Source organism: Lycorma delicatula, chromosome 12, assembly GCF_047948215.1.
Source record: "Lycorma delicatula isolate Av1 chromosome 12, ASM4794821v1, whole genome shotgun sequence".
In the NCBI taxonomy this organism is placed as follows: Eukaryota; Metazoa; Arthropoda; class Insecta; order Hemiptera; family Fulgoridae; genus Lycorma; species Lycorma delicatula.
In genome coordinates, this window is record NC_134466.1 from 18232444 (window position 1) to 18250262 (window position 17819).

General features: G+C 30.9%; 1 protein-coding gene across 2 annotated transcripts in view; it reads right to left on the bottom strand.

The window, feature by feature from the left end:
• The window catches only part of LOC142332982 (uncharacterized), a 49635-nt gene that overhangs the window by 4077 nt on the left and 27739 nt on the right, over window positions 1-17819 (bottom strand). For both annotated transcript variants that reach the window (XM_075379741.1, XM_075379740.1), the window contains 3 exons: window positions 15398-15722; window positions 8990-9178; window positions 3314-3425 (listed from right to left, as the gene is read on the bottom strand). In XM_075379741.1, the coding sequence (XP_075235856.1) occupies window positions 3314-3425; window positions 8990-9178; window positions 15398-15722 (626 nt within the window). The remainder of the gene's footprint in view (window positions 1-3313; window positions 3426-8989; window positions 9179-15397; window positions 15723-17819) is intronic.

The following is a 17819-nucleotide window of genomic DNA, read 5'->3' on the forward strand; positions in this document are numbered from 1 at the left end:
TAAATAAATAAATAAACTCAGGAAAGCATAAATAATTAGTTGTACGTGATTCGGTTTTTATTTTTTTTTATTTGATTTTAAAAAACTCCAATGCCCTGGCGTCGGGTGGTTCTTCAATCATATCCTTCAGTATACGAGAAGATGGTGGAGATTTAGTAGAATGGGATGCCGCAGATGACATCCCGGAGGGGGTGGTAACATGGGTTCCCTTAAGGGAACTTATTAGATGGCTTATCACCGCCAGCTGTGATTATCCCTGTCCGTAGCGGTAAAACTTTGGGAACAGGAACTTCATAGGGATCACACTGTTGAATTCACTAACTGCAACCAAAGACTTTTTGTTCGTCTTTGTCAGCTCTGAAATACTGGCTGTTACTGAGGCAACTTGATCAGATAACATCTGAACAGGTTTTTTTAGCTCACTGCAGGATCCGCATGACTGATTACTTAAATTTGTGGGAGCTTGTTGTTGCGATGTAGTGGCAGCCAAAGTTATGTCTGGTTTGACCAGATTTCTTGAGTTAATAGTTTTTATATTCTCTGCATGCCACCAGAAAAGATAGTTTCTGCTCGGTAGAGATTCTGAGAATTGCCTTTTTTCTTCCTTAAAAGTTGGGCAATCTTGTGAGCGAGCTGTATGCGAACCACTGCAATTAGCACACATTTTTCATCTTCTTGGCAGTATCATTGTGTCCTTCTTTAGCACATCTACCACATATGAATGAGCAAGATATTGTCATGTGACCATACCTTTGGCATTTGAAACATCGCCAAGGGTTGAGAATGAAAGGTCTTACTTGAACTAAAAGATAACCAATTTTTATTTTTTTTGGTGGGACTGGAAGGTTAATGTCAGTATAAGAGGTGCTGGTTCTTCCATTCCGTTCTGCCTTTTCATTATATGCTTCACTTCTACAATATCTTGAGCACGAAGTTCATCAGCAATTTCATTTATATCCATTTCCAGGAGGTAGCGGCAAAAAAATTACTCACCGGCTGGTATTCAGCCCATATCGCATTCATGTTTATGCCGGCCGTATTACTGAGACGTAACAGGGAGCGACCCTCCTCATCATTAAATGTTTCTATTAGAATTGTTCCATGTCATAATTTTCTGATGTTCTTCGGAGAACCAACAGGTCTGGTGACCCATTTGTTAATCAGGAGAGACGAGACCTTTTGAAGGGAGCCCATAAAAAATTTATGAAAAGAAGAATTAAATTACAAAAATCAAGATAATAGCACTAAAATATAACAAACAAAAAAAGAACAAAGATTAATAATAATTTATACCTAAAATACAAATAAAATAAAGAAAATATTAATCAATTTATATGGTAAAGATAAATATAAGAAAAACATATAAACCAAACAATCGTATTATAAAATGTTTTAAAAAATAGTAGCAATTAAGAGGAATGTACAGAATTAATACAACAAATATAACAATATATGTATAGATAAAGTCAATATATCATTTAAAAAAGATTTACACAATATTGCACAGCATACAATAACAAAAGAAATTCATGCCAGAAGGCAGAGGAGGTAGATTGGGCAAAGAAAGGGTAGGCGAATTCGGATTGTATGAGCTCGTATCAAACATTTCCACGTTTTCTCATTCGACTAGAAGCTATTGCTAAAGTTATGAAGACTTCTTTGTGATTTTTCCTCAACTGCTTAACAATACACCTGTTTGAAGATTAGTGGGAGATTCTAGGTTTGTCTCTTTGTATTGATAAAAAAAAAAATGTTTTCAGAAAGTTTTATTTAGTATACATGTAACAACAGTGATGTTGAGAAGACGATTTGAAACTACAATAGGCCTACATTATCCACCACATTAAGTATTACAACTTACATTAGATAACACTACCTTGTTTGAATATACCAAAAAGAAAAATCTATTATCTTATCTTCCTATCAATTTAGGAACTTTAAACAAATTCGATATTTTACTTAATAAGAAAGTTAAAGTAATATTTTGTTTTTGGAAATGGGGAGGGGCTTTTTTGCCCCTCCCCATTTCCACCCCCATGGTAGATTTTGCTCATTAATGAACTCTAGTGACATTTTTAGTCGTAATATTTTATTTATCAATTTGAAGGTGATTGGCACAAAATTACGACAGTTATCGTGCCCAGGTGATGAATGAAGACAACACCTTGTTGATTCCTGAAGGATTGTTTAATTGTACGCCGCCTTGGCAGTTTCAGCACCCAACGGCAAGAGGGGGTCAAAACGTAACACATATATATAAACTTTTGGACTGACTGTGATTTTGGAGTCTGAGGGATGTGAAACGCGAAAATATATCAAAATTCTCCGGAATTCGAATCACGGTATCCTTTACAATAGGTAGCTTTCTTATGAAATCTATTCAAAAAGAGGTATCTAATGTAGCGGACCATCTGTTAGATTGCAAACGTAGAAAGTTTCTGTTTCTTCATGGTACACTCTGTATAATATATACATATTTATTTGTACATTTTTTTTAAGGCTGTGCAATATATTACTGAAACCTCTCACTACAATTTTTATCCAGTTTACTATTCCTTTTGCTCTTGCTAAAGTTTTCAAACATCTCAGTGTGCATAGGTCCAAAAACGTATATTTTTCTGTCTGTCTGCCATTTTGTTTTTTAAAAAAAGTTATTTTTCAAGAACGGTGGAAAATAACGCAATAAAATTTTGTGCTTTATTTTAAATTAATAATTTTTAAATAGGAAAAGAAATAACGATACTCTTCGTTGACAAATGGCTGTAGTTTCAACTTTTTAATCTTAAATATCTTAGGAATTTAGATTTATCAAATTGTGTTCTATTATAAAAATTATGAAGCATTTTTTTGTGGACAAAACGACACCTTAGTCGTAAAACTTCGATGAGAAACAACAGAATTATTGCAAAACTTAACCTAAACCGATATGGTGGCCATTTTTTTCTTTATTATCGTGACTTACTTGATAACTAGATAAAATTTTCACGAAACCACAATAATAAATAAAACAAGATTGCTGCCATATTGGTTTAGGCTACGTATAAGTATACAAACTGGTATCGCTTAAAAGACTTTTTTTACCGCTGAAACTCTTAAAAGATTCTTACTTCACTACAAAATTCATCCTTTACTGGCATCATCTATTCTAACTGGGTTTAAGTGAATAAAAAATATTTTTTAAAGTCTATCAAACGGGAAAAATAATCTGTAGGTATATTTATTTCATGTGTGGCAAGTTATCGGCATCTAAGTAGAGAATAACTTATTAGTAATGAAAATAAAACACATTTACAATTAAAGATAAATTACTTACTGAAACATCGCCAACATTGAAATCGATTTCAAATTTATCAAGGTGCAGAGTTCCGTTGTTATTTTCACCAATACCGATATTAAAACCAAATAAAATATCTGTTACATTTATGCTGCAACAAAATACAAACAGGTAAATAAAAAATAATATCAACATAGAAACTCTCATTTTTATATCTTTAACTTGATAAAAAACATAATTAAAAAAACCGACAATGAATTCCAAAACTTTCCTATATAAGCTGGTCGAATTCATTTTTAATTCCACAAATTTAATATACATTTAACTTCATTTTGATTGGATTTCAACCTTTAAATTTTAATTCTTGAAACCTAGATGCTCAATAACATAAAGCAAAAACTAACATTTTTAATATTAGGATATTAGCATTGCAATTTAGAAAACAATATTGTAACAAGACCGATTTAGCAGATCTGAGTAACATATTCCTGCTGATTAAAAAGAAAGCAGTAGAAAACACAATGAGAAGAATCCAGAAAGAAATTAAAAGGAACCCTTTTAGTAAAGGTAACACACATAGTAAAGGACACACTAAACACATGTCATTCCGGGAAAAGAATTATCGAACCAAGGCTTGGAATTTCATGGGAAAATGCGAGGGTGGTCGATATTCTCATGCTCAGAGTTCAGTCCAGTCCAGCAGATAAAGAGAATAGGTGTATATATACTTTGGGGAAGACCAGTTAAAAATCAGTTCCATGAGGAGAGTCTGCAAGAGTATTCTGCGAGATCAGTGAAGGAGCAAATTTTGAGTGCTGGTTCCATGCAACTAAGGTGACGGCATGAGTAACTACAGTACATGAAAACAAGAAACAGGTCGATGAGTTACTTAAGACTATAAGTGAAAGAGATAATGTACTAAATTTCATTCGTAAACTGTTAGGGTAGTTTTATTTGTGAAAAGCAAAGCTATTTGCTGTTTAAGAACTTTATACATGTCTTATCTATTCTATTTTTGTTAGTACAGGACTAGCGGTTAAAAGTATTACAACTAGCGATCATGCTATGTCTTTGTCAATGAGACTGCATTCTGGTTTTCATTATTTATCTACTTGTGAATAAATCCTGATAATTACTTTAAATTCTGTTTTGTATGTAATCTTTGTTTTTTTATTATTATTAATGATTTGTCATGTTAAGTTTTTAAACCGATAAATTGTAACTATATGAACATCTTCACGATCTCTCAATATCCTGATCGAACCACGAACACGCGACAATATATTGACTTTTTGAAAATGCAGGAGCTCACCATTATGATGTTTTTAAATTATTAAAATATTCACTAAAATTGATTTTAAATAAATTAAAATTGAGATTAATTTTTTTACAATTTTTAAAAAAATTTAGAAGCTCCCAATCAGGAGGGTTATAAGTTATTTTAGTGATTTTATTGTTTAAAAAAATACATTATGACATTAAAAATTTGAAATTGCGAACTTTTTTTTTTCATTTTGAAGATTCCCATACTCAAGGGAAAGCACTTTCATAAAATAAATCTTTAAGAAAATAATCGGAAGAAAATAAGGCGTTAATTGTACGAACAGAGAAGTTATAAGTTGATATTAGCAATTCTTTATTATATTTGAAAATACTTGTATGTATTTAATATACTTGAAATATTAAATTAATTATTTGTATATTAATTATTAAATGTTTATTATAATTGAATTATGAGCTGGGACTGTTACTGAATGCGACTGCCATTTGTAGGTGACTGGCTGAAACTGCGACTTGCTGGAACTGAACAAGAGGGACAACTGAAGAATGAGTAATGAATGACCACAACAATGACGATGGACTTCGTCAAGAGCCGAGTGACGTGTAAGAAGCCCCTGAATCGTCAGCAGCCGAATCCATACAAAAGGAGCCGAGTGTTCTGTATATTTGAATTAATCCAACCGCAGCCGAAGATATTTAAATTTTTAAAATCCTATTAAATACATTAAAGCTCCAACATTTAAATTGTAATAACAAAATATAAATATGTAGAGTATTTAAAAATTACAGAAGCCTAAATCCCAACAATTATAGATTAAAAAAAGGACTTTTTGAAACTGTTTAAAAAACAAAGATACAGACAAAAAAAAAATAAACAAATTTGAAATTTTCTAGGAAGGGAGTAAATATTTTTAGCTAATATTTTTAAACGGCTTTAAAAACATTAATATTATTTTTAAAACAATATTATTTTAAAAAAAAAGCCTAAAACTAGACTAAAAAATAAAAAATTAAGACTAATAACAGATATAAAACATCACCAAAATCTTACTTAAAATTAATATCACAGTCTGAATCTTAACAATAAGACGCAAAAATAAAAAATAATAATTTAAATAAACATAAATAGAATTTTAAAAAATTCGAAAAGGGTGGGTGAGTACAAAGGGCCTCTTCTCGAATAACAGAAGGAATAGAGAACTAACATGAAAACCGTACAAATTTTAGAAAAAAAAAACACCAAAAAAATGTTCAACAACAAAACAAAACTATATACATGAATAAACAAAAATGAATGTTCAGACTGAAATAGTAAATTTTATGCAGAAAACTAATACATCGTAAATTATCAAAAACCCGGTCTAAAACTTCCGTATTGTTCTGAATTCGACAAATGTTTCTGGGAAATTTAAATTTACGATGTAAGAACGCATAATATATGCAATCCACAAGGATGTAACGTACAGTCAAGTGGCAATTGTAACGTACAGTCAAGTTGCAATTGCACCGTACGCATAGTGGTGTGTTTTCTGCTGACATCTGATACCCGCGGGTGACTCTGGTATGTCCTACCCTCAATCGATAGAGGACCACTTTCTCCCTTCGAATTTTTCTGCATTAAGAGTCTCACAACACAGTATCTTTGGTGTGTCGGAGTTTATTATCCACTGTAGCAGTCCAGTAACCTTGCTGCTTTTCTCAGGAAGGACAGTTGACTATATGTCTTTAGCAGAACTATCTGCATGTTCATTACCCGGAATTCCCAGGTGGCTAGGGATCCAGCAGAAACTCACTTGTGTGTTGCGACGGTTCAATTAAGCGATCGCATTATACATTTCGGTGACGATAGGATGTCTAACATATAAATCTGCCAAAGCTTGGAGCGTACTATAAGAGTAGCTACAAATAAGGATATGATGGACGATACTTAGGGTTAATGATATTTAAAGTCTTATTGATAGCATACAGTTTAGAAGTAAAGAAACTTGTCATACTAGGTACATCAAACATAAGTTCTGTTATTAACAACAAATGCGCAACCAACGATATCATTTTGTTTCGATCCATTTGTGTATACTATTGCGAGGGGGTTTGTCTTCAAGAGAAATTAGTAAAACATTTGCTGAAAGACAAAAGGAGCTGTTTGATTTTTTACTGCATATGGTAAGGCAAAAATTAAAATTTATAGGATCGATTCTCCTAGGGAATACAAACAGGGATAAGTTGGAACAACAGAAGGTGTGTCAAAATTTAAAAGGTGCTGTAAACTCCGGGTACAAACACCCGTAGGTGCAGTATATCGTGGATGGTCCTCACCTTTGTAAATGAGGATTTTCCAGGACTGTTTTTAAAAATCGGGTGATTTGGTTGTCCTTTAAGATGGGCAGGGTAAGATGCTATAAGCTGGTCCTGTCTATCCCCAAGTGATGGCTCACAGCAGTCAACAAGTATGCTTGCAACAGGGATTGATCTAAAGGTACCTGCTAAACGAAGGAAAGTATGATGTACAGCAACCAGTCTTCTAGTCTTACGGTACAAATTTAGATGTTCATTTGAAGACCTGCGTTTAAATTTACACAGCACCTGTCATCGTTTTCTAATCGTGTATTGGCAGTCATCATTCCACCAAAGAACGGAGAGACGTCTAGGGTTTCCAGAAGTTTGTGGAATATGTCTACTAACATTTTCGAATACCAGAGATGTAAAAGAGGTAAGTTGGGCTTCTGCAACTTACCTCTTTGTAAAAGAGATGGGCTTCTGCACCATCATCATACTGTAATGGGAAGGCTTTATGGTAACCATTCCAATCTGCCTTTTCAATAATCCATCTCTACGGTGTTTTCTTCACCCTGCGGTCAACACCAAAACATACAGTAAATGGCTTGTGCCATAAAAGTCTGCCATAAAAAGTCATCACAAACAGACCAATTAAAACGAGGGTGAGCATAAGGAAAGATCGATGTTGGACAGTGTACCAGACTATAAGGACATGAATGTGCACGATCCATCATTTAGCAGATAGTCCTCGACAGGAGTACTAGTGAGCCCCATAAAATATGGTGAGCATTAAAATCCCCGGTAGTCTCCATCACCTACTATTAGCGACGCCAATGGAATTTATGTGGAGAGATTTAATATGTCTAGAGCATTGAACTCAGAGTTCAGTGAGAGATACAAATTGCAGATATGCAATTTGAGTGGGACAGAGATTTTTTATAGCAACAGCAGGAATGAAAGTAAGCTATAGTATCATTGCAGCCAATACCTTATTCCGTGTTAAAATAGCAACTCCAACACTCTTTCTACATTCTATGAGACAATCGTATCTCTCACAGAAGTAGCCTCTGTTACCACATCTTGTTGTGGAAGACGTTTCTTAGAAGCACATTATTAATAGTTCTTTGCGCGTGTCAATATTCTAACATCTTTAATGCGGTACTGAAGACTTCAAACGTTCTAATGGATAATGATCATAAATAAAGGTAAGTGCAGATACAGAAATATAGATAAATATATTTTTTAAAAAAAATTGTAGGTGATCCTTTTTCTTTTTAAAATTTTAAATTTTAATAAACGTCGATGCCTTAGGGGTCAATAATAATAATAATAATAATAATAAAAATAACGCATAATTCAGTCAGCTGCACAAGGACTAACTTGGGGTTCTTTCCTATCCAGTACCTGTACAATAGGTAATTACTATAACTGAAATCAAGCCTCCCAATATTACAAAAAATTTCTACTCATTATGAGTACGTTTTATTATTGCGAGCTTAAGAATCTTCTTCATAAATCTACGGTAACATTTTTTTTTAAATTAGTTAAAATTTTTCACAATTTAAAAGGAGACATGGCATTTGCACATTTGTTAATCTTCAGTTTTTTTCATCTTTTTCTTATGACAAACTACCACAAATACTGAACATAACCTTGTTCAAGCCAACATAAGAATTGTAATAGTATGTCTATAATAAGCACCAATTTTGAACATCAGTGGTATTAATTCATCTAAAGATGAATAACACTGTTATTGTTTTGTTCTTTTTTTTTGAGACAATCTAACCCGTAAACAATATTTGTTATCGTATAGAAATTGAATATACTTAAAAGAACTTTGCGATTCAAATTCCTTCCAAATTAAAAGGTTCTTATAGGAAAAACTCATGATTTTTCTTTTTTTCACAACTACTATGTGGACTGAGGGCGATCGCTCTGTTAAGTCTGAAGTTTGTTAATGCATTATGTACCTAAAATAATATTTTCACTTAAATTATTGCTGGAATATGCACTTAAATATGCTGCAAATATGATTGTATACAATTTTATCAAAGCGAAAGAAAAAGGAAAAATATGAAATGTAATAATAAATAAGATTTAACGATTATAATTTTAATGATTATTAAATTATTGTGATTTAATTATTAACATATTTACCTGAAAGGTCCATTTCCATAAAGATGTATTCTTGGACCGGAAATATCCAACTCATAAAGGCCAGTCAAATTAATATGATCCCAATGAAATTTGCTTGATATACTGAATGAGGATACATTACTATTAAGTTCTTTTACAGTATATTTTGACAGACCAGAAATCATCACATCTTTTGTTAAACCGTACATTCTGAAAATAAATAATTATAATTATCGTTATTTGTAATATAGATCTAGTAATTATATAGATTCAGTAATAAAAATTTTATCAAAATAATTCTTCATTTATAAAACATGTTAGTGACCCCAAGTGATCTTCATGTTATGAATCTTTTCTGGATCCATCTGAATTAATCATAACTAGATTTGGTGAATCGGTACTGTGCCTTTACTTAACTTATATGTTACATTATTTATTGTTACAGTAATTATAATATTAAGAAGTATAATTATATATCGTGTGAATAATAACTAAATAAATAAACATTTTATTACGATCCAGATAATGTATTAAGTGCATCACAACAGGAATCTGGACAAATATTCTACTACTTATATAAAAAAATTTACTATTTAAAAATTTACCTGAACGAACCAATGAATAAAAAACTCTGTTCAGAGCATCATAAAAAATATACTACAATAAAAAAATAAAGTTTTATAAAATGGTAGGGGATTTTTTTTGGTAGTATTTAAAAACACGTTAACAGAGAAATATTGTTTCTGAAAAAATCTCATTCTTATTTTAAATAAATTGGTAGGAAAATCTTTTAAACAAGTCGATATTCATTAAAATGGCAATGGACGCATAATAAGACATTTCTCATACAATAAAATATTGTGCTACTGAAAAAAAAAAAAAAAATATATATAATTACTTTAAAAAATAGTTGTGTGTATACATAATTTTTAAACATGTTGGCCTGTATGTTAAAATTATAATTAATTATTTGTAGTTTACAAATCACCAGATACACACATATATAAACTAAGATTGATCTCATTTTCAAGTCAAGTTTTAAAAATCCTTTATCACTCACTAAGGCCTTTTCAGATCCACCAGTTTCATCATCAGTTATTAGATACTACAATCAACAAAAAATTAAGGTAACCAGTCACTAAGGCCAAGATTAATTAAAACCATTAATCATATGTTAAAATAGGTGTCAATACACAGATGTTAAAGCCAACTTAAATAGATCATCATGTTCAAAATTTATTTGGTGGTTCACTAAATTGAAGTTTCTATATTAATAAATATAATAATTCTCAAAATGTTTTTCTTTGTTCTTAATGTTACAAACTTCTAATATTTTAAGATTATCCACTAAGCTTGTATTCTATATCCATTTGTAACTAAGTGATCCGCCATATTTAAAAAATATTTCTTATTATTCTTAAAGCCCTCAGATGTTCTGAGAATCTCAGTTTGAATGATCTATCGGTCTTTCCTATATATACGGCATCACAGTCTGTTCATTTAATACTACATATGCCGCTTAAGTTAAATTACTCAAAGGTATAGGTTACATCATAACTAAAGAATTTCCTTGGAAAGTTATTCACCGGTTTAAATGTGATATAATATCTTTCTTTATTATACGCATTCACAATTCTATTAGCGTTTTCATTTATATAACTGTATAAAACATACCCCTTATCGTAATTTTTAGACCGATTCATTGGAACAAGGGTAGTGTCCCTGTTATCATATCTTTTATTTAAATATCGTTAATGAAAGATTCATTGCAGCCATTCTTCTAAGCTATATTTGTTACATCCCAATTCATTTTACATCACCGCTTTATTGTTATGTGAATAAATCAATGCTCTATTTATCATAGCATAATAAGTGTTCCTCTTATGCGAACATGGGTTATTCAAGTTCTTATGAATAGTCGTATTATTGCTGGTGGGTTTCCTACATATGCTCATTTCAATCTGGTTATTGTTATTAATTTTTATATTTATGTCTAAATAATGTATGATCTTGTCATCATCTGTCTTCATGGTAAATTTGAGTTTATTATCGAATAAGTTCAGCTTGTGCAATATTAATTAATGTTCCAATGTTACTTTGGGGGTAAATATGACAAGTATGTCATCTACATATCTCACCCACAAAAGAACATTATTATAAGTGTGTAATATATCGTGTAAATTGATCTTCTCAAAGTTTTGTAGACATTTCTGACATAATGGCAGACCATGGCATAATAGATAAAGAACCCTCCTGTGAATAATATTTATTATCAAATTTAAAATAGTTTTGTTGGCATATATTCCGAACAATAATGATGAACAAGTAAACAAAATCCTCTGTTTCTGCTATCTTTTATATATGTGTGTGTATCTGGTGATTTGTTAATAATTAATATATATATACAAAGGTAGAAGATTCACAATTATTAATCGGTTTTTATATTTTAATACTTGTTCTGATTTCTTGAAGTAGCTGCAAAAAATACATCAGATGGCAAGAAAAATATAATGTATAGAAGTGAAGGTGGTAAAACAACAAATAGTAGCATAAGGAGTGGTAGTTAATTATAGCCATGCCTGCAAAAATGTCTGCACATAATAGACCTATATTTTTTAATAGATAATTAAAATTTACTAGGAATTTTAGATTCGTGTTACACACACATGTGCGATTAAAAAAGCCTATTAACAATTATTAGGAGTTACTAGTATTATTTACATACAAATTTTCTAGCAGTTGTGTTTTACTTTAATATCTGTACTCGTACAATAATTAAGGAATTTGTGATAAGTGTTACAAAAACCAGCTTTTGTTATATTTGAAAATAATAAATACACTAAGCAATGAATTTTTGAGATGAAAATTCTTTTGGTGTACGATCAGGGGGTTGTTGTGGAACAATTAAAATTGTTCAAGTGAAATTGCCTCAGAAAATCATCTAGACATTTTCCCACAACAACCTCTGACAACATGTTTTAACATGTTTGCAGATAAAAAACATTTTATCTGCAAAAATTCTTTGCTCGGTATATTTATTATTTTAAAATATAATATCAAGCTTTGTTTGTAGCACTTCACAAGTTCCTAGATTTTTAAACAGACACCCAACATTAAAATAAAATGCAACTACTAGTTATAAATAAATAAACATATTTATATACATATATAATGTTATAATGACAAGTTTATCATTCTATTAAGATGCTTCAGAGGAAAAGACTACGGCTTGATTTCATTACAAACGAAATTTTTCATATCTATATTTAAATAACATGTTATACCAAAATAACAATTTTAATATCTATTAGTACATTATAATAGAGCGGAATAATTCATTCTCTTACAAGCCTTAGATACTGAACAGCTGTTTCCACAGTTTTAAGATTTGACTATGTTTTTATTAATTTATTAAATTTAAAAAAAACTGTTCTGAAAAATCAGACATTTCTCTTTAAAAGATTGGAAATTGGTTTCAATTTTCATGGAACTTGATTCCATGAAGTAGTTGTAATTAACAGCAACCGAGCAAAATGATTTACAACTGCATCTTTATTTCTTTTAAAAAGGATATCTTTTTTCTGTATATTCTGGTTCACCCTTATGGAAGTGATTTACAGGGTGCCCCAAATAAAACGCAACCCATCAATCACTCATCCATGAAATTTCAAAAGTCCACTGAAATGGACTCGTCCAACATCTGGACATCGCGGCGACGCAGTAGAACACTACCGATAGTAACAACAATGCAATCATAACGTTCAGTGTATTGCTAGAGACAAGATGGTGTTTTCGCTAGATGAACGTGTTTTCATTGTAGAGTCGTACTTCAGTACGAAATCAGCGGTTGCAGTGCAAGATTTGTTTCGCCATAAGTACCCAGATAAACCAGCTCCTAACAAAACATCAGTATTAAGGTTAGTCGCAAAATTTAGATAGACCGATTCTGTTAATAACAAGGTACACAAAAGATCTGCGTCAGTGCTGAATACAGATACAGTCACTGAAATCAAAGACCGATTACTCCCTTCGCCAAATAAATCGATCAGACGTTTGTCTGCTGAAATTAATTTGTCTAAATCGACTGTTAATCGGGCGACCAAACGATTACAATTACGACCTTATCGCATTCAAACGGTTCATCAACTTCTTGAGCCCGACAAAGAAAAACGGCTACAATATTGTCAACGGTTCCGTCGATTTCTGCGTGAGGGAATTAACGTTATGGATTCTTTATTTTTAACAGATGAAGCACGGTTTCATTCGGATGGCTACGTAAACAGCCAAAACAGTAGAATTTGGAGCACTGAAAATCCCCACATTTATCACAGAAAACAATTACACCCGCAGAAGTTGGGTGTGTGATGCGTGATATCGTGGAAGAAAATAATCGGTCCTATTTTTTTCAAGTACACCATTAATGCAGAACGATATCAGGATATTTTATTTCAGTTCATTGCACTCTTGGAAGAGGAAGACAGACATTGCTGGCTGCGACATCGCACTACGCAGGTTCAACTTCTGATTTCGTTGAGGAATTCTTTGGTAATCGTGTTATCGGTCGAGGCTTGTGGCCACCAAGATCTTCAGATTTGACTGCGGCGGATTTTTTTCTACGGGGTTACCTCAAAGAAAAAGCCTACAGCAACAAACCAGGAACACTTGAACGATTGAAAGTCAATATTGAACAAGCTGTATTAAATATCCAGCCACAAACTTTGAAAAAAGTTGCAAGAAACGCTGTAAAAAGAATTGAAGCTTGTATTCAAGAAGATGGCAGCCACTTCCAACATTTAATCTAACTGTAAGGTAATGGATGGTAATAATAAAAATTACATTTACATTTACACATGCCTTTTTATTATTTCAATACCTACCAATATAAGGTTGGGTTGCATTTTATATGGGACACCCTGTAGTTCAAAATGTTGTTCTTAAGTGAAGATTTATGCATCACTTTAATACTATGATATGAAAAATATAAGCTGCTTGATGGAAAAATTTGATTGTAGAAGATAAAAACTTTTTTTCCTGTATTATAATTGTATATTGAAATTTGTTTTACGAAAATCTGTGAAAATTATGGGAAATCTGTGAAAATTATGGGAATTTATCGATAATGAAAAATAAGATTTGAAGAATAACTCGTTTTTGATTTAAGCATACTTAAACAGGTATAGTTCACATTTAGTTGCAAACATTGTTCCTGGTCTAATTTACATTTGTTTTGTAAATCTAATCTTGTTTTTGTCCTTAAAATTAAGAAATATAAAATCGTCCTTAAAAAATAAAATAGAATTAATATCTATATAAAACACCCTTAATTACACAGAAATATACCGTACAATTTTCAAAGAATTCTATGCTCAGTTCAGTAGATCATTGAAAAGAATAAGGCTTCTTCCATCAAGATATAGCCATGATTTTAAAATCCAAAAATTTGCAATTTTAAAAGTTTATATTCTGCTACTGCAACCCTTTCCTTGATTGAATAAGACGTTTTAAAAACTGAACTGTATAGAACAAAATTATGTTGTACTGAAGCATGGAAAGTTTAAAACTGATAACAGTGGAAAAGAGTAGTAACATAAACAACCAGTAGCAGTGCTTGTAGTGATAGTGATGGTACCAGCATTAAAGGTGACCTCAAATAGCTGTAGTTTGAATTGAATTGGCTCAGTTTAGTTTTAACTCGCTCACTCAGTATGAACACTTTATAATGAAATTATTTATGAACAGTAATAATGTTATTAAAACACTTATATCGGTATTATAAAATTTCTCCATATTTGTTGAGGGTTAGAACGGCAATTTTATTTTTAAAATGGTTGTAATGGCTTTTGCCTTAACACACGCATTCATTGCCATGCGTTCATGTTGCTTTCACAAAGAACGAAGTGCCAGCAGAGTAGCTGGTGGTTTCCACATTCCCCAGATTTGTTTAGTTCTGTATGTGAATTAAATCCTCATACTGTTGAACAAAAGGTAAAAACATTAAACAAGAAATTGTCAGAATTTACAATAACGTTTTGCATCAGGTGATTGTCGATACAATCAATCGAGCCCAAGAATGAACTGATGCACAGTATGTTCACTTTGAACATCTTTTGTAAAAATATAGTAAATGTAAACTTTTGCTAATGTAAATAAAGAATTTAATTGAATTTACATTTTAATTTATTCAAAAAATAATAGTTATTACAAATGTATTTAGGGTAGAAAAAGGATTGTAAATGAAACAAAAAATTTTCATGAAATGCTGCAAATTCCAGCCATCTATTACAAAAGAGTTCTTGTCTCACATAAACATAAAAATGATGTACCGCATTAACTTTTCTGGATAAATGTTTTGTTTTTTAGCACTGTGAAGCGACTGTAACATTTTTGCACATCAGTAAAGATTATAATTGTCATAGTAAACATACTTACATGAGAAAATTAGTTAAATGCCGTAATTTTGACTTATCAGGTAACGGCAATGGATCTTGAATCACAAATCTTAATCTATCATAAAATTCACTTAAAACTGTATTATTAACTGATAATGATATTTTATCGCCTAATTTATTATTCAAATCTATGAATTTCAATTCATCATTCGCTTGAGTATTAGCAACATTTTCTTTATTTTCAGTTGGTATAACACACGCCTTTAAATTACCGTTTTCATCAGTAGCATTTGATGGACATTCAATCGGTTTACTTCCAGAAAATAATCCAGTATAATCCGATGCCCAATTATCTAGCATCATTTCTGTAAAAAAAAGAGAAAAAAATAATAATCATTAACATTTACTAAATCATTTTCTAACTGGCCACTTTCATTAACATCTCTGGGCTGGATTATGTAAATTTTTTGAAAATGGTTCAAAAAATTTCTATACATAAGCCATGGATGACATTAAATTTTGAACAAAATTAAAATATTGGTTGTAGAAATTATGCTTTCCTGCACTTATATAAAATTCCAAACTTTTAAAATCAATCAGATTTAGGGATGTGGGATATTCAACATCATTTCTAAACAGTTTTTGCCTTATTTCTTAAAAACTCATCAAAAATGTTGGAATTTGGCTCTCTCTCTCTCTCTCTCTCTCTTTCAAAGCATATTTGACACACATACATTTGAATATATGCGGGGGGGTCAAATTTGCTTTCAGTATCTCTCAGTCAAACCAATAAAAACACTACCTTTACTATTATTAATAACAAAAACAATGATTATAACACTTGTATCATATTTAATAATAATATTTTTCAACTAGGTAGATTTCATAAGAAAGCTACCTATTGTAATGGGTACCATAATTCGACTTCTGAAAAATTTCAACATATCTTCGCGTTTCACACCCCCACACCCCAAAAGTACAGTCATCTCAAAAGTTAATATATATATATTACACTTTCTTGTGGACATGATAACTGCCGTAATTTTACGCTATCACTTTCAAATTGATACATAAAATATAATGACAAATATCTCGGTCGAGCTCGTTAATGGGCAAAATTGAAACATGGAGGTGGAAATGGAGGGAGCTTTTTTGAAACAAAAAAAACAAAATATCGCTATAACTTTCTTATAAAGTAAAATATTGAATTCGTTTAAAGTCCCTACTATTCTCTGGATAAGGGTCACGCGGGGTGGAAACAATTGAATTTCACGGGAAAAAATATCATAGCTCCCTTAATAGGCACCGGAATCATAAGGAAGTCTTGATAAATTTAGCAATGCAGTCGAATGAGAACAAATGTATTGTTTGTTACGAACTTGTATAAACCAAGTTTGCCCTATTTTGCCCTGGTGAAATCTACCTCCGCCTTCCGGCATGCCGAAAGGAGTTTTTTCATTTGCATTTGTTTTATTTAACAAAATTATTAATTTCATGGCAGCAAACATCGTTTAATTTTTGCATTTGTAAAACTCAAATAATAAAAATATTAATAATTAAATAAATTTTATTTTTTGTTATCTCTGTTCTAAAATTTTGTTGAACAGAAAGGACAGTGCCGGGAAAGTTTTATGAAATCCTTTACTTATCTCTTTTACTATGGTACTTTTCTCTTTACTTATCAAATGACATTTGGGTTTAATAAATTAATCAAAAATAGGTATTATTATTTATATTTGTATTATAATATAAAACAAATTAAAATATTTTATTGTAAATTGAATGTGTTATCTTACAAATTGAAATAACATTAAAATTGCATGACTTACCGTTTAAACAAATTTTTTACTGAGCATTTTAATGTCTGAAATGTTTCAAATTATGTTTTGAGGATTCTAAAATTTTATTTTCCTTTTTAAAGAATACATTTTACCAATTACAAAAAAATTGATTTAAAATTATTAGATAATAAATTTTCAATTTATTTAAGTAAAATTATTTAATTTCTTTACCTTATTAAATTAATAAAGTAGTTTTATTCTGCGTAACATGATTCTGTTTTCCAAAAGAATAAAACAACTGTCTAGTAAAACATCAAGCTTAAAGTAGGAAATTTGCTGATTTGCATAACAAAATTACCGATTCAGTAACATTAAAATTTCTACCTTTCGGCTGTATTAACTTCTTACACTCTAATAAAAGACAATTTGATGCAAGCAGAGCGTAATAAATTACTCTGTAAAATTTACTTTACAGCTTTTCTTAGTCAATTCTTAAGTAATTATACGTTGATACTTACTTATTAACCCATCAATAATAATCATAATGATTCCGTAAAGTAAATTATCCTGTAAAGTTAATAATCCCGAAATTATCCTGTAAAGTTACAGGATCATTAACATTTTTACATATTAAAATTATAAGCATTATTACTTATAATTATAGCTATAAATTAAAATCTA